This window comes from Pagrus major, chromosome 3 (assembly GCF_040436345.1).
Source record: "Pagrus major chromosome 3, Pma_NU_1.0".
Lineage (NCBI taxonomy): Eukaryota > Metazoa > Chordata > Actinopteri > Spariformes > Sparidae > Pagrus > Pagrus major.
The window spans coordinates 7,702,040-7,719,776 of NC_133217.1; the positions used below are offsets into that span (position 1 = coordinate 7,702,040).

Genomic DNA, 17,737 nt, shown 5'->3' on the forward strand with positions numbered 1-17,737 from the left:
TCCTTCACTTCCGCACCATAAATGTGTGTTTGCTATATGAGGGAACACGGGGAGAAAAGAGGAATTCATGTTGGTGTTTATTTGAGCTTTGGCCAAATCCAACCTCGGGCGGCTGCGTTGGCGCGCACTCGCTCTGCACCAAGCCCCAGCCGCTCCTGTACCCCCAGCCAGACACACACACATACTGTACACACTCAGGTACTGGAGCGCACACACAAATTTTACTATTCACACACACACACACACACACACACACACACACACACACACACACACACACACACACACACACACACACAGACATACCTGTCCATCCTAGCCATATCAAGGTGTGTTTGTCTTTCCCTGCCCACCATTTTAGGTCCTCCCAGAGCAGGTATTTCCCTCTCTTTCCCACAGACACACACACATTTTCACACACACACACTGCTACAGAGGGGGCCTGTCTGTGGGCTGACTCATGTGAAGCACTTGCATTGATAACCTGCAGCTCAGAGTCACTCAGTCTCACTTTGTGGCCGTCCCCCTTGCCTGGAACTCCCTTCGCCCTGCTCTGTCTCCTTTCTGGCTTCTAACTCTAGGACCGTCTGCGGACACACTCGGACCCCCGCGTTTACTCGTCACCCCTTCTATCGCTGTCGCCATGACGCCTACCCCACCGTTGTTCCTGCTGCTGCTCGGCCTCCTCGGGGCTCAAGCCACCCCTGCCGTGGACCTCCGCACGGCCGCCGCCATGGGTAAGACTGACGACCTTTAACCCTTGAAGCTTATCCTAACTCCAGTATGTGATGGTGCGATATCTGACATCTAACACTGGCTTTTACTTAGTCTGATCATCCTTTGGACTGTAAACTTCAGAATAGAAACCACAATTAAGCTAAATAAGTTAATTTTAAAGGAATATTCCGCTAAAAGTTTGATAACAACTTTAATTCTTGTAATGTTGGTCACTCTGTTCTTTCTATATATCCTTAGTGGTATGATGTGTGTGAGATGCATTTGATATAAACTCCCAGAGGTAACAGAAGTGAAGGAGAGAAATTAAAAAGTCATGTTTTTACTCAACTCAATCACATTTTACTTTGAAATTGGTCTTGATAATTGTTTCAGTACTCTGATTATTTTATTAAATATTTAGTGTTTAATAATTCCACATTATTTTGAATTGAATTTTCAGTGTTTTTGGACAGTTATTGATAAGAAGTAATTGGTTTGGAGTGATTAGCCAGCCAATATAAAAGACAGCAGTGTTTTTTGCGTTGCTGCTGGTGGTCGGATGGTGTACGTGCACAATTTGGATGACTTACAGGAGGTAGCGTGGCAGTTGGTACGCTGTGTGTGAGTGTGTTTGTGTGTATGTGTGTGTGTGTGTGTGTGTGTGTGTGTGTGTGTGAGAGAGAGAGAGAGAGAGAGAGAGTGATGGAGACGTTGGTTGGAAGAAAAACTGGAGGGAGGGAGAGAGGTGAAGGGTGAGAAGGGAGATCGGTGATGTTAAACAGACTCTGGAAGTTTTAGCCACAGTTAATTTAACAAGACCACAAACGCCTGAAAACCCAACACATCCTCCCTTTTGTTAACAGTCTCTGTTTATTATTACCACACACTATATGCTGTTTTCAGCTTTTCATACACATAGGGTAGCATACATACATACATACATACATACATAGTGTCATCAGTTATCAAGTTAGAATGTGTAGTTTTGACAAAAAGTCTTAACTCAAGCTCTACTTTTTAACACTTTTTAACACAGTTTTCAACCACATTTCTCTGTCTTAAGTCGTAATTCTGACAATAATTTATTAATATTATGATCTAAGATGTACTCTTTTAAAATAATATCAAATATATTATTTAAAGTGGCTTTTTGTTAGATCTTTCTCCTTCCTTCATCCTTGTTTTTCTGGCCAAGCATTTCTCCATCTCTCCCTCCAGCCTCACCTCTCTCCTCCCTGCATCCTGTTTGTCTGTTTCCTCCCACTTTCTCACCAGCCTCCATCGCCTCCACCCACCCTTTTCCTCTCAATACCTCTGCTCTCCCCATGCTCCTCCCACTTCCCCTTTTTCTCCCTTCTCCGTCAGCTTTATCCATGGATTTTACTTTGTACATACAGTTGTTATGGAAACTATAAGGAAATGAATCATAAGAATCTCTTTTCTGTCTCTTCATTGTAGCGGCAGGTTTGTGCAAAACTCGTCCCACAGACATCGTGTTCATCATTGACAGCAGCCGGAGCGTTCGCCCTTCTGAGTTTGAGCAGGTCAAGGTCTTCCTGGCAAAGGTCATTGAGGGGCTGGATGTTGGACCCAACGCCACCCGTGTCGGAGTTGTCAACTACGCCAGCCGTGTCAAGAATGAGGTATGGGTTCACCAGTGAAGGTTCAACTTATTTGTCAAACTATTTAATATCACTAACCGTGCTTTTATGCAACTGTAGGTGTCATTGAAGACACACAAGACCAAAGCCGGACTGATTAAGGCCGTGACCAAGATCGAGCCCCTGTCCACTGGAACCATGACTGGTCTATCTATCCAGTTTGCCCTGAACGTGGCCTTCAGTGAGGCCGAGGGCGCTCGCGTGAAATCTCCTGACATCAGCAAGGTCAGACATGCATTAACACATGAAATCCAACATATTCAACAATTCTGGTCATCGTTTATTTTCTAACTTTGCTCCTCTTCCCTCACAGGTTGCCATAATCGTGACAGACGGGCGTCCCCAGGACAATGTGAAGGATGTGGCTCAGCGTGCTCGGGATGCCGGCATTGAGATTTTTGCCATCGGTGTGGGACGTGTTGACATGAGCACCCTGAAGCAGATGGCCAGCGAACCTCTGGACGACCACGTGGACTACGTGGAGAGCTACAGTGTCATCGAGAAGCTTACCAAGAAGTTCCAGGAGGCCTTCTGTGGTAAGATGGGAGGAGGAAAGATGAGGGATTTATTGGTTAAATGTAGGGATGGGAACAGACAGTGATGGTTGAAAAGAAATACTGTCAGGGTGGGTTGTCATGTTTATCCACCGCCTTCATGCCTGTGGAGACAGCTGTCTGTTGAGGGTAAGGTGTCAGGACTGTCATCTTTTCATTCCAATATATTGTTCCATCCCTTTTGTCCTCTCCCTACCTCAACAACACTACAGTATATTCATTCAAACTCATTAAATATTCCCAGTGCACGAGGACAATAGGGCAGGAACAACCTTCTGGAAGGAAATTCGCTCCTGTTTTTCAGTCAACTCTCACATAACCGAGAGGCGAGACTGATCTCTCTGTAATTACAGATTCATTAGTGACAATCATTAAACTTCTAATTAGTAATGCCCCTTGGCTCTTCCCAGTCTGCAGCAGTTTTGACTGCTGTCTGCCACTCAGTCTGCAGCAGCCAATTTGGTGCAGATGCTCCTCGTCCAAGGGCAGAGCTGCATGATCGCAGTGTTGGATTGTTATTGGATGAGCCTGTGCCTCACGTTTAGAAACAGACAAACGGATCTTGTTCATTTGAGGCTTCTCCAATCTTTTCCACCTGTTTGTTTTAAGGATCCACTGGATTCATGCAACATCTTTATATTAAAAACTGTTCAGGTCGACTGCAGGTCACAGTGGATCATTAAAAAAAATCAATGCTAGATTTTCCCAAACTGACATAGTTTCATTCTCTCCTCCTAACCCCAACCCACCCTCCCTCCTGTGTGTGTGTGTGCCTCAACATATACTCTACTGTGTGTACGTGTGTGTTCTGCATGCACACACGCACACAGTGTCGGACCTGTGCGCCACTGGGGATCATGACTGCGAGCAGGTATGCATCAGCAGCCCTGGATCATACAAGTGTGCCTGCAAAGATGGCTTTACCCTCATGGACGATGGTCGCAGCTGCAGCGGTGAGTGTCTGTGTATGAAGGTATTTGTCCAAGCGAGGTCACTGTGCTCCCGGAGTAACACGCATTGTTGTGTGTCTGACATCACCAGCTTGCAGCAACTCTGCGACAGATGTTGTGTTTCTGATCGATGGCTCTAAGAGCGTCCGTCCTGAGAACTTTGAGCTGGTCAAGAAGTGGATCAACCAGATCATCGACAAACTGGACGTTTCTGACAGCAAGGCTCACGTTGGACTGGTGCAGTACTCCAGCTCAGTCAGACAGGTCTGTGTTTAGCATCAAGGGTTACCCCAAAAATGAGTTTCTTTCTCATATGTATTAACGTCATGTTTCTGTCTCCTTCCTGCAGGAGTTCCCCCTGGGCCGCTACAACAACAAGAAAGACCTGAAGGATGCTGTGAAGAAGATGGCCTACATGGAGAGGGGAACCATGACAGGCCAGGCTCTCCGCCATCTGGTAGACAACAGCTTCAGCGCCGGTCAGGGCGCCCGGCCCGGAGTCGCCAAGGTGGGCATTGTTTTCACCGACGGACGCAGTCAGGACTACATCGGAGATGCCGCCAAGAAGGCCAAGGAGCACGGTGAGAGGGAGAGGAGAGATTACATTTACTGTGGTAGAAGTAGATACAATACAAAGCCTACTTTTACAAGTCAGATAAGGGGCAACCTGTTTGTTTTTATCATACAGGTTTCAAGATGTACGCTGTTGGAGTTGGCAACGCAGTGGAGGACGAGCTGAAAGAGATTGCCTCTGAGCCGACTGGAGAGCATTACTTCTACACCGCTGACTTCAAGACTATGACCCAGATCGCCAAGAAGCTGCAGATTAACATCTGTCAAGGTCACACATGATGATTAAATACAAAATGCTGGTGTTATTACCTGTTATGTTATACTTCACAGTACAATAACTCACAACTTGAACTTGTGCCTTCTGTTTCCACAGAGGAGGACCCTTGCGAATGCGACTCCCTTGTAAAGTTCCAAAAGAAAGTAGAAGATGCCCTTCAGGCACTAACGAAAAAATATATCCTTGACTTCAGGTGAGATGGTGTGAGAATATTACGTCTGTCGAGAGGTTTTAATGTCGTTATCATATTTTCTGTCTGGTTGTTTGTCTTCATTGTTGCTGTCCTTGACAAAATCTTACTAGAGAGTATGTCGAAGAGAATCGCCCTGCTGGAGAACAAAATTGTCTGAGGACTCGCATCCAACTCTTCCTCAATCATCTGCACACACACACACCCACGTACACACACAACCACACACACAAACAGTCTTTACTTCCTGTAAAATACTGAAGAGGAACCTGTGTGTGTGTGAACCCTGACCTCTGCTTGTCTTCTGAGCTCCCCCAAACCGCCTCTGCCCCCTCCTCTCTCGGTCTTACCTCTTCCACCCTTGGGTCTCCTGGGACACGAAGCGCCGGTTGCCATGGGGACCACGCCTTTGTGTGTGTGTGCGTGCGCTCCGAAGGTCATCCTCCATAGCCAGCCTGTGTGTTTGTTAATAAAAGTCTTCCCTCATAGGGAAACGGTATATTGAAGGGTTTTTCTTTGTTGCTGCCACAATGTTGAATTTCCCCAAACCCCCATTGAGTCTGCCTGTCATGTCAAACGGAGCAGCACATCACCCTCACTTGTCTGTCTGATTATATCTGTTACTGTCATCTTTCCCTCTCTCTCCTCTCACATATGAAGGCTTCATCTTTCTTCTCTTACCTCCACACAAAGGTATCTGATATTATATATGGTATATATATATATATATATATATATATATATATATATATATATATATATATATATATATATATATATATATATATATATATATATATAAACAGGTAATTTAATATAAGATATGGCTGATAATAAGGGTATACCAGTGATGTTTTTTTATTTTCCTAAATAAAGGTGATTCAGGAAGTACTTATTATAAACTGTGAAACAATTGTATGCCAAATTAACTTTACAGACACAAATGCACACATGGACACAAAGAATTTCTTACTAATACACCATTTTTGTTGATAATTAAATATAAATAAGTATAAAAATTACACAGAATGTTCCTCTGGTGTTTGGCTCCATGATGTGGGCTGCGAGGACCACAAGGACACGACAGGCACGCCCAGCAAAATGGAGAAGTTTTAATTTATTGTCCAAGCTTTCTGCAACAGCACCCTTGTAAGTGCAACTTCATCATAACTTCATCTGCATTGATTCTTTGAAATACAAAAAATTGGATCTGAATTCTAGTAACGTTTTGTGGGGTTGGCTGTCTAGAAAGAGTTGCAGAAAATGACAGTAATTACTTATTCGACTGACACAAAATGATCCAGGTAATCCTTTATTTTTGTATTTATTTTTTTCAACTAGCATTAACAAATCATTTGCTGTTTCATATTATAACATGAAGATGGAGCAAGTTAGGACATTGCCTCAGGCAGGGGTGAGAATGATGGGCATTTGCTACCAGTGTTGACATTGTACAGTTCATGTAATTAATTGGTTAATAAATAGATTAAAGTAATAAAAGCAAGGGTACTGAAAATGTGTACTCAAGTATGAGTACAGTTACATTACTGAAATATTACTCCACTACAAGTAAAACTACTGGTATTAAAAATAATACTTAAGTAACATCAATTATCAAATGATGATTATAAAAGTAACTAAGTAGATTACATGGTGTAATGCATACTTAAGTATGAGTAAAATTACAGACTTGAAAAAATACTTAGTTATTTCCACCCCTGAATAAAAGTAAATACATAACTAGTTATCTAAACTAGAACACTTACATCAAATATGACAAACATACAGGTATAACCGTTTGTATATTTTATTATTGACCTATTTTCCTTTAGTTTTGTCATAACGTGGTAACACAACTAAGCACTTACATGCAAAAACCTATTTACAAGTTTATAAAAAAGTAAAATTCAACCAGTAACTCATCAATAAATGACAGAGGACCAAGGCCAGAAGTCACCACAGTCCTACTAGTTAAAAATCCTGATGACTTCTTAAAGCTGAAGTTAGTTAAATGGTGCGTGAGTGAAGTGAATGTGGTCTGTAGTTCAGTTCATTAGCTTCGCACGCGTCGTGATGACGTCACACGCAAGGGGAAAATAGCTCTCTCCAGCTGAACGAAACCAGCGAGTGAAGTCTGAACATGTCCCTTGGTACCTCATGAAAGACTGTTTTGAACCTAAAATACACTGTGCTCTGGTCTGGGAGTCCAGTCCAAACACAAACAGCTGGCTCATCGTGTTTTTTATTACCGAGTCATCGTCAAATACGCTGTTTAAAAGAGTTTGCAGCATCTGCTAACAGCAGCTAGGCTAGCTTAGCGAGCTAACCGGCAGCAGGCTGTTTACGGTCAGGGAGCCGGCTGGGAGAAAGCTTTGCAGGTGGCCCGTCGGCGTTAATGATTTGTGGGACAGATGATTGCGCAGTGAACGACGACAGACACAGGACATCTCAAGTATTCAACAATTCAGAAAAACAGCGTGCGCGTCAAGCTAACGTAACGGTCAGGTAAATACTTTAGCTAGCAGCTAGCGTTCGGTGGGTCAACCCAGGTGGTTCACGGGGAGTTCGAGGTGTTTCGGGACCAACACAAGAGATGGCCAGTAATCCCGTGGCAGGCTTTAACCGCCAGGCTAATGGAGAGAACACACCGGGACGAGTGTCCGGTTCTGGCCGCTCATATCACCACCAGTCCGAGTCAGAACCCGACGTTGGCCCGACTGTGAAATGCTTATCACGGCTGTGCAGCAGGGACGAGGACGAGCGAGCGGCGGCTCTGGATGAGCTGAGCCAAGGGGTTGTGGTGCGTTTAGGACTGGACCGGCGCGGTTCGGCACGGCTGAGTAAAGAAACACTCCTGCATCTGCTTCGGCTGTCCCGGTCGTGTCCACTGGAGGAAGTACGAGGGAGAGCGACCGAGCTGCTGCGAACCGCACAGGTAATGCTGGGGGGAAGTGTCCACAGTCATTTCTGCTTCGTGTCCAGCAGGAACACAGAAAAATCAGACTAATTCAAACACCATGGGGCAGATTTTACAATAAGATATCTTAATGACAGGCATAAATTCACATTACATTAAGGAGCATTGCTATTGCTTAATATTATATAATCCCAAGATGAGGTGAATGATTTATTAATAGCCATGGTAATCTTGCAGTTGAGTTAGCTATCAGCTGATTACCATTTTCTATCAGATTTCTGGATATTTCATCAGACATTGAACTGCAGGAGGTGATGCAAGACCGAGCTGCGGTGTGCACAAACAGGCAGGCCGGACACGCCCCCTCCCGGTGCCCTGAAAAACAAAGTAGACACACCCCCGAGCTGCCTGCTCGCAGCCCACTGGAGCTTCTAGAAATGAAAGTGCAGCTGCGTGTTGTGTGTGTGGCGTATATTCAGTTTAAATGTCGGATATAACAAGAAGTGGCTTTTGGTGTTGTGCTGCCGGTCCTCCGATGATGTCGGTGAGTTTAAGGCCATGGTCTGATTACAGCTTTTATGGGCTGCAAGTTATGACACGGGTCTCTCCAGATATAGTACAGCAGCTTCAGGCAAAGTAGGGCTAGTCAAGTTCAAGGGGATTGAAGGTGCCTGAAGAAATCCAAAAAATGTAGTCTCTTTTCTACGTTTCCTGCTCCACTTGTTCTAATACTTGTCTTTATACACTTAGTCATTATATTCACACAACTGATGATTATGTACCAAAAAATCTAATTGTTTTAATATTTTGTGAAAGTACCATTAATGTCACGATATCTATATCGAGGTATTTATCCACTAATATTGTGATATTTCCTATTCCTCGCATTTGTCAAGAGCATTTGAGGATAATTCAAAGTATTGAGGTATAGATTGTGTATTGTGATATATACTAAAAATATTGCAATATTAAACATAGCCCTATATTACACACATGTTATAATGTCACATATTTTGTGTAGAGATTCTGGCGATTCAATGTTAGGCTGAAACAAATAGCTGATTAATCGATTTGTCGATCGACAGAAAAATAATCGGCAACTGTGGTGATGATTCACTCATTTTTAAAATGTATTTATCAATAATAATTGTTGAACACTCCCTTGTTCCAGCCTCTCAGCTGTGGAAATGTCTGTCTCGCCTTTATCTTGTGTGAAAGTAAACTTTGGGAAATTGTGATTTGCATTTTTCCACTGTTTTCTGACACTTAATTTATCTTTAATCAAACGAATGATCGAGAACATAATTTGCAGATTATTCAGAAATGAAATTAATCATTATTTTGCTGTATGATTGACCTAATTCTGTCTTCTTACAACTAGGAACAAGGAGTTGAAGTCCCTCGATCTCTGGTATCAGGTCCAAGTGCCTTTATCCCTGCAAAAGAGGTGTGTATGACATTTGCTGACAAATGTTACGAGGACTTCTGACTATGGTCAGAATTAAATTAACTCGGATGCTGTTGTGCTCAACGCACAGTACACAAGCCTCGGTATATTTATCTTTAAATACAAATCTAAAAATGTATGCCCTCAGTGTTGCATCAGATTTGCCTCATGGTATCAAACTTGTTATCTCACTTTAATAATTAATCAAAGTCATAAAAAGTTATAAAGTATCATGATACCACTGCCTGGCTTCTAGATAAACAGTCAAATCAGCGTACTTGTGAAGAGTGTTGGAAATTTCACAAGTCAATGCTAGTATTAGCAGGGTAGCTAACTCTTTTGCTGCAATACTGCAGTTGCCTGTTGCTTCATGTCATCAAGAGAAGCAACACCAGACAAGTGTTGCCAAAGCTGATGACTGAAAATGCTGATTTCATATGTGAGTCACTCCAGTTTTTTCCACTGGAGAAAGTGGGAGTGTTTTATCAGCTCTTCGGGCTTATGTCTGGTTATAACAGGAACTTTTTCAATGTGTCCTCAAGCATGGTTAAAATATAATTTTGGATAAGTTGTCAGGGAATCAGTTGTCAGTTTCAAACACGCATTTTGTCCTGTTCTTCCTCTTCAGATGTTGAAAGAAGGGCCTGACCAAGACATCCTTATCGAGTCTTTTCTCTCACTGGGTCGCGTGGACCATATCACCATGGTGATGGCACTGCACCCTGCTTACCTCAGCTGCTTCCTCAAGACCCAGCATGCTTTGTTGGAGGTGGACGGCCCCTTGCCCCGTCACTGGAGACATTACATTGCAGTCATGGTAAGAAACCAATAATATATTACTTTAGATTAGTCATCAGAACTATCAGAACTTTAGATCAACTCCAGTCACTACACGAAGAGCCTCATGTACAAGTGAATTGACACTTAAAAATTCTGAAAGACCAAAGATCCGTCTGCAATTGTGCAATCAAGTGGGGGAAAAGAAAGATCAGCAGTTTCTGAAAGATCTCCATTAAGCTTCTGTAAGGACAATGAATCATGTGTCCGTTGTCATTGACATCAGCTCGAGTAGTTTACGTTGTTTGATGATTACTGAAATTTCTTTGGTTATCCTGTACAACCAAAAACAAATCAAAACCAAAGTAAACTAAAGCACAATTTAATAGAGAGTAATGAAACAAATGTCTAGGAGCAATGCACTTTAAAATGAAAAGAAATTATCCAACAAAGACGGCTTTTGTTGAGGACATAATTTGTGCTCTTGAGTGTGATCAGCTCCCAATGAGGTATTAGTCTATTGTTGATTAACTATGCTGGGTAGCTTGTAGCTCATTGTTTTCAAGTGTTTTGTTGACTAAGCTTGGTTTGTCAAAAAACACATTAATATAAAGTACATAATGTGCTGCAGGTATATTGTTACAATGATTAATGTACTGTTCTACAAAGTTGCTTCTAGTCTCTATATTTTTGCTTCCTCATACAGTTTTCTCCCACGTCATGACCGATGTAAAAAAAACAAGATGTAAAATGGTATTTATATTGTTCCCTAAAAGTCAACCATTATTAGACCAGGTGAATAAAAATAAGTCAAATCAATATTGGTACACATTAAATTGTCCTTTACCGTCAACAGAGGAAGTTGCTTTTGGTTATATTTCTGTCATGATGCAGAGAGCTCAGGGCTGCAAGCCATGTTACTGCAGGTTAAATCTTCTTGTAAAAAACAAAACAACTTTCTGATCTAATTCATGAGCTTTAATTAAAATGTTTAAACTATAGTGACCATGTGTTTATTTGCATCTTAATCAACTGTTTTTGTCTCAAATGAGGCAGCCATAATAACAGTTTAAATGCTCTAAAGCCTTTTGTTTGTGTAAGGCTACATGTAGAGTCTATCCTTTTAACATTTAGGCTTGATATTGCATGACTAATGAACATCACATTCAAAATAATGGCAGAGCTGCAGCTATTATTTCTTCTTTTTGTCATCGAGTCAACAGTGGAAAAGTGTTTTTTATGATTTCTTTCTTTTCATACACACATCTAATAATTTTTGGCTTCATGTCGATGAAGCGATGCCATTAAACCTGCCTTCTCCAGCAGTTGGACACAACCAGTATTACAGTTCAACGGTTGTAATAATATTGCTGTAATGCTTTTTCCACTGCTGCCCACAGTTTTTACAGTTCCAGTCAGTTCAGCCGTAGTGAACAATAAACTAATACATTCAGGCTGGCTCATTGGCGGAAGTGGCCCTCTGAGTGAAGTGATATTATTACACTTCTGCATTTTCAGCAGAACCTTTCACAGTGCTACAGCTGGGTGGACACAGCTAAAATGGATGGATGCTGCAGTAATTCAAGTTAACTATCACACAAATATGCACATTTACATATGGCAAACATTGCACTAAAGTGTCAGGAAATAAGAGATTTTGGGGTGAAGGAACCTAAAACTGAGTAAAAATTGAACTAGCTTTACTTCAGAGAAAGAGGATAGATGTAAAATGGACTTGGCAGGTCATTCTCTTCCTGAGAGTTATCCAGCTACTGTATCATAGCGAGCCACTAACAGGTCTGCCAAACACTGTGATCCTCATAAATATTTAATGAGTCTCATCTCTCATATATACATCACATTTGCTGCCCTTTCACTTCAGAAATGGTATTTCATTAGACTGAAAATGATCTGATCCTGATGGAGAAGTTTAGTTGTGTTGCTTTAACCTCTGAGCCCTTTATGAACGCGGACGTTTTTATGCATAATGTAGTTGTAATACACAAAACATTGATTGAGCTTTCGTTTTTAATGAATGGGATGGCATGCTTGTTTCCCTCCTGATGTTTCACAGGCTGCAGCTCGACACCACTGCTCGTACCTGGTGCAGCAGCACAGTGCTGGCTTCCTGGAGGCTGGAGGGGAGGAAAGCTGGCTGAGCGGCCTCGAGCACGCTCCAACCAAACTCCGAAGTCTGCAAACACTCAACAGGCTGCTGGCACACAGACCCTGGCTCATCACACAGCAGCACATCCAGGTCAGACACAACACCCACTCACGCCCTGTCTCTCTGCTCTCTCTTTTGCTCCGAGTCTGTCATCATATAATACTAATATCATTTAATACTGTGGATTACTGACTTAGACTGTATCTGAAATTTCTGCCTCATTGACTCACTCACCTCTACTTGTATGATAGACACTCAATAATTGAATCTTTAGCTTGAAGTCAAAATTAATATTTCGGTTATAATACTGTATATTTTCACTCATTTGGTCACATAAAATGGGTCCATAGAGCTGGTCCAGTGTAATCCAAGTCTTTGGAAGCCTAGAGATCTGACATTGATTTGAAAAAAGGCTATTAGCACCCTTTTTAAAGCCAAAATCTCCACTGTAGCTGCTGAGCTACAAGTGTTAGTGTGCACGGTGTCTGACGTAGGTGCACATCCTTGATGGTATAAATAATGTCAAATCAATTTGGGACTTCCTGTGACTTGGATTATGCCAGACGAGTTGTAAGGAGCCATTTTATGTTTTCTTTTTTATGATTGCTTTTTTACGTTTTAAAACAAGTGCTACTTCAGTTGTTTTGCTCTGAAGCTCCAGAAATGTTTTGTGGACTACGACACTTCACCTGATTTTTCATCAGCATGTGGGTTAGGGTTAGAGATGGTAGATAATGACTGAATTTTCAGGATTAGGGTTAGGGTTAGTCTTAGACACAGCTGTTTACAGCTAAATGCTAATACCAGTGTGCTAAAACAGTTTGCAATTACAGGTGTTTAAGGGGTAAAATGTTTGCCATCTTATTGTGTTGGCATGCCAAATAATGCTCAGTAGTACTCAACATTTATTTAATAGTAGTGCAGCTAAGGCTGATGGGAGCGTCATGAACTATACAGGTATTTGTTTATAAACTAAAGAAGTGTCGTCACGATACTGGAATTTCTTGCTTTGATACAATAGCTTCAAAAAGATCGATATTAGACACCTCGAGACCCCAGGGAAGAAGCTCTACTTCTTAATCGAGGTTGGTGTGTGTGTCCTTCAGGTCTTTTAGCACCTGTTGTTAGCACTGGTCTGTAGCATGGCTTGCATTTGGACATGCTTGAATCCTTTGCCTTAACTTTTTCATTTGCCTCAAATGCAAAGCATTTCCAAACAGCACTCCTGTGGTTTTCTTTGTCAGCCGAAACTGGATGCAGAGGCTTTGCACTTTCCATCTATAATGAGAACCATGAGTAAACACTGTGAGCTAAACAGAGTGAATGAGACGGGTGACGAGGACAGAAGAAAGTAAGAAAGCACAGCTCGTACTGCTGTATTGAGACTGCAGAATATGAAACCATTTCAAATATTCATCATTGATTTTTGTATGGATAAATAGATATTTTTGACAACACAAAACCAAAGTAGGGGACTAATTTTTGACCTGATGATGGTGCTATATGAAACATGAAGGATGGCCAAAACCATTACAAGTCATCCTGAGGGGAACATGAATATCTGTGCAAAATTTCAAAAGGGGCAGCCCCCAACCAGCGAACTGACATCGCCCTCCAACAAATCTACTATGTTAAAGTTAACTTGCCCAACACCTGCCCCCTCTGCCCTGCAGGAGCTGGTGTGTCCCGGCGCAGAGCCTCGCTGGTCATTGGCTGAACTCATACAGGCTGTGGTCCTGATGGCGCAGGCTCACTCGCTCTCCTCCTTTGTGTGGGGCTGCGGCTTAAACCCTGAACCCGACCACATCGGAGGTTATACCTTCCAACCTCCATCACCCGGCCACCTGCCTCGCAGCCCGCATAGCCCCGCCCAGGAGGAGGGCAAGCAAGAGGTGAGTCAAACAGGTGTTTTTCACCACGGGTATGACAGTTGTAAATGTAACTATGTCAACAGGAGGAGAACAAAGAGGAAATGGGTTCCGTCCAGCTTAATTTCACTAGTCACACCGGTTTAGTAACAATAGAAGACACGGCACACTTCACATTGTTGATATAGGGTTGAAAACAAAGTAAGTGCCTCAAGTCTTTTTCTTTTTTTCTCTTCTCCAGGTGGTTAATGGAGCAATGGAGGTGGAGGTGTTGATGAAGAGGATGGTGGAGCTGCAGCAGCAGCAGGAGGAGGAGGAGTGCACACAGGAGGAGATGGTTACTCGGTTTGAGAGGGAGAGGAGCGAGAGCATACCAACAGGTACACACATACCTGTTTATCTTGTGCACCACTCTGTCATTCACTCAGCTGACATATGTCTACTGACTACTTCCTCATGGTTGTTTGTTTTTAGCGGTGGTGCGGGGAGCACCACCAGAGCTGGTGCTGCGTCTGGTGGAGGATCCAGAGTTCAGATACGAGGACTTTGCCCCCAGAGGAGAGCAGGCACCACCCACCATGAGAGCCCAGGTAGTTTGGAGCACTAGCTTATATTTTTAGACTCCAACACTCGTTTTTTTAAAATACTTTTTACAGTTCACAGTGCCTGTTAACTGTTCGCACTAAGTTTCACTGACCTGTGTTTGCTTGTCTGATGTGTGCAGGACTACTCATGGGAGGACCACGGCTTCTCTCTGGTCAACAGATTACTGCCAGACATGGGCCAGCTCCTGGATGAAAAATTCCAGGTACACTCACCTTTAACCTGGAAGAAGTACACCGATTAGAAACACAAAAACAAAGCATCAATGAGCTGATTTCAGAACAGAACAAGACTGATGTGTGGAAACCATGACAGGTGGTTTCATGGAGTTTAAAGGGATAGTCCGAGTCTCTTGATGTGGGGTTGTATGAGGTACTGGTCCCTAGTCTCTGTGCAGTAGACGACCGCCGTCTCACTACCAGTGTGGAGAAGCAGCGCGCAGCAACAGCAGCAAGATGTATTTTAGTCACCTGAAATAAGTCCTACCTAAAATACATATATCAGTTTAAGTGTAAGCTTTTTAACATTTTGGGCATCAGCCTGTGTTTAGGAATACAGACACTGTACAGTTGAGGGAATGTAGCCATTGAATGTTGGGAATGTAAGAAGTAGGTAGACAATGTTCTAGTCGATGAAGAGATTAGTGTATTGCAAGAAAATGAATTGCAAACTATTTTATATATATATATATATATATATATATATATATATATATATATATATATATATATATATATATATATATATATAGCTGCTTTTCTGTCATTTATGAGAGTAAATGAAGAGTCTTTGGGTTTTGGTCTGTTGGTTGGACTGACAAAAGAACAGTTTGAAGAATCACTTTGTGCTCTGAAATTGTGATGAGCTTTTTTTTTTTTGATAATTTGTAGACGAAGCAATTAATCCTGAAAGTAATCAACAGATAAATTGATGATGGAAATAATGGTTAGTTGCGAGTCACAAGCAAAAAAACAAAAAGGTTGTGAACACAAGGAAATGAAAATGCAAGATTTTGAATGTGGGTACAAACACAACAACGTTAAAGTGGGCAGTCTGGCAGCCAGATGATTAAATTGTTCTCTTGTACATAATCAATTAGAGAAAAGTTTGATCGATCATATTGTAATGAGATGAAATTATGTCTCTGCAGGTTGTGAGTAACTTGACCTACCACAGGATGGCAATGCATGAAGGCGTAGACACCCACACACTGAGAAAAGCTCTGTGGAACTACATCCACTGTCTGTATGGGATACGGTCAGTGTCACACTCATGTCATCAGTTAAGTTTGAAATGTTTTATCATCTCTGCCGTGTCACTAACCTTTTTATTGTATCACCTGTGCAGCTACGATGATTACGACTACGGCAGCGTGAACGTGCTGTTGGAGCGCTCCCTCAAGGTGTTTGTTAAAACCATGGCCTGTCACCCCGAGCAGACCATGGCACGCATTTACCACGCCTTCTGGAGACACTTCAGACACTCTGAAAAGGTACAAACGAGTTAGAATGCCACCTGACCCGGCCTCTTCAGCCTCAATGACTGAATCATTTGACATTTTAACATGTCGCCACCCTCTTAACAAAGAATGAATCCTTTGACATTTAAACGTGTTGCCTCGTTTTCCTTCCTTTTTAAAAATATAAGAGAAAGAAGCATTGCCGAGAGGAACTGAAAGTGTCACCTAATAACCTGAAAGTAATGACATACTTTTCCTTTTGTTTTTTGCAGGTTCATGCAAACCTGATTGTGATGGAGGCCCGGCTACAAGCAGCGCTTCTTTATACCTTACGAGCCATCACACATTACATGAGATGACACACTCGATCACACACTTTAATGCAGATGCTGAGCCAGCTGTGACGTACCACAGCCCAATGCATGCAACACACCACAGATAGACACACACACACACACACTACAGTGAATGTTTATATATGCATATCTTATGTTTCAGTGTTAATGTTTTGATGCTGCTTTGCGATATATGACATTTAAAATATGTTACTTATTTTGCACTGATGTCGATCAGGTTTAGTTTCCCCACTTGAGCTTCAAGTGTTGTTCTGAATATCTTGCACATGTTTCTGTCGCATAAACACATATCTACATGAAGGTAGAATCAGGTCCAATATGACTAAATCATCATCATTCAAGTGTTTTTCTTTTGCAGAATTTTAGTTTTTTATTCGACGCGTCTGTTCAGGCCGATAACTGACAGACTAAAGCTGTTCACCCCACCATGACTACTCATGCCTCAGCCCTCCGTGTGTCTAGAGGCTGACATCAAAAAAGACAAAATAACTTGTATTTTTATATACAATAAAAAGTTACTTTGTTATCAAAAATTAAAACTGAGTTTTGTGGTTTTGTTTGGCATTGCTGATTGACTGGACAACAAAACATTACTTTGGGATGTACTTTGGTATTTTTGTGTTCTGATATGATGGCTAAAATAAAAGGCTGTGTATATTTCTGTGTATAAGTTTCTTATTTGTTTCTAATCATTGATGGAATTTATCTATATCTCTGTACTAATGTATAATTCAGACGTACTTGTACTTTACTTGAGTATTTCAGTTTTCTGCTACTTTATACTTCCACTTCACTACATTTGAAGAAAATACTGGACTTTTTACTCTACTGCAGAGCCAAAGGAGCGTATTTTTTTATTGATTTAATCGGCAATCAAACAAAAGGATTAACACTGTTTCCGATAATCAGAAAACGCTTAATATTGGATCCCATAATTGGTCGACCACATAGTACACAGTATGTACATATGATGTAAATATGTACTTTTGATAATTAAGTGCATTCTATTATCAGATACTTAAAAACAGAACTATTCATATGAGTGACTTTAAAGGGGCACTACGTAGTTTTGGAGAAGAAATCAGAATTTTTATATTTCCAATATTAATGAGGTAATAATACAAACTCAGAAGTATTTATGTTTTCATAACTGAATAAACAAGCTGTTCTCAGAGGAAAATAAGGTCCACAGAACACTGTTGAAGCCAGAAAGGTGGCAGG

At 41.7% G+C, this 17,737-nt stretch overlaps 2 protein-coding genes across 3 annotated transcripts; both read left to right on the forward strand.

Annotated features, from left to right (window-relative positions):
- The first annotated feature begins 570 nt into the window (after positions 1-570).
- On the forward strand, positions 571-4,929 carry matn1 (matrilin 1). Its single transcript, XM_073462775.1, has 9 exons — positions 571-737; positions 2,176-2,360; positions 2,439-2,603; positions 2,692-2,914; positions 3,763-3,885; positions 3,974-4,146; positions 4,232-4,463; positions 4,571-4,723; positions 4,829-4,929. Exons 1-9 carry the CDS (start codon positions 644-646, stop codon positions 4,927-4,929), a joined length of 1,449 nt encoding a protein of 482 aa, XP_073318876.1. The 5' UTR covers positions 571-643.
- Positions 4,930-7,002: 2,073 nt separating this feature from the next.
- sesn2 (sestrin 2) lies at positions 7,003-17,055 on the forward strand. 2 transcript variants are annotated; one of them, XM_073463467.1, is made up of 11 exons: positions 7,003-7,857; positions 9,221-9,286; positions 9,915-10,103; positions 12,138-12,320; positions 13,904-14,122; positions 14,340-14,478; positions 14,573-14,688; positions 14,823-14,906; positions 15,852-15,958; positions 16,049-16,193; positions 16,433-17,055. In XM_073463467.1, the coding sequence occupies exons 1-11, from the start codon at positions 7,516-7,518 to the stop codon at positions 16,517-16,519; spliced, it is 1,677 nt and encodes a 558-aa protein (XP_073319568.1). In that variant the 5' UTR covers positions 7,003-7,515; the 3' UTR covers positions 16,520-17,055. The 2 variants fall into 2 exon arrangements, with proteins under 2 accessions (XP_073319568.1, XP_073319569.1); XM_073463468.1 differs by lacking the exon at positions 7,003-7,857 and adding an exon at positions 8,261-8,383.
- Positions 17,056-17,737: the final 682 nt, after the last annotated feature.

What these genes read in the sequence shown, in the direction of transcription:
- matn1 (XM_073462775.1), top strand. Translation starts at nt 644, where the DNA reads ATGACGCCTACCCCACCGTTGTTCCTGCTGCTGCTCGGCCTCCTCGGG. An exon ending in AATCTCCTGACATCAGCAAG is followed by an intron (nt 2,604 to 2,691) that starts GTCAGACATGCA and finishes CTTCCCTCACAG; the next exon opens with GTTGCCATAATCGTGACAGA. An exon ending in GCAGATTAACATCTGTCAAG is followed by an intron (nt 4,724 to 4,828) that starts GTCACACATGAT and finishes CTGTTTCCACAG; the next exon opens with AGGAGGACCCTTGCGAATGC.
- sesn2 (XM_073463467.1), top strand. Translation starts at nt 7,516, where the DNA reads ATGGCCAGTAATCCCGTGGCAGGCTTTAACCGCCAGGCTAATGGAGAG. An exon ending in AGCTGCTGCGAACCGCACAG is followed by an intron (nt 7,858 to 9,220) that starts GTAATGCTGGGG and finishes TCTTACAACTAG; the next exon opens with GAACAAGGAGTTGAAGTCCC. An exon ending in GAGCGAGAGCATACCAACAG is followed by an intron (nt 14,479 to 14,572) that starts GTACACACATAC and finishes GTTTGTTTTTAG; the next exon opens with CGGTGGTGCGGGGAGCACCA.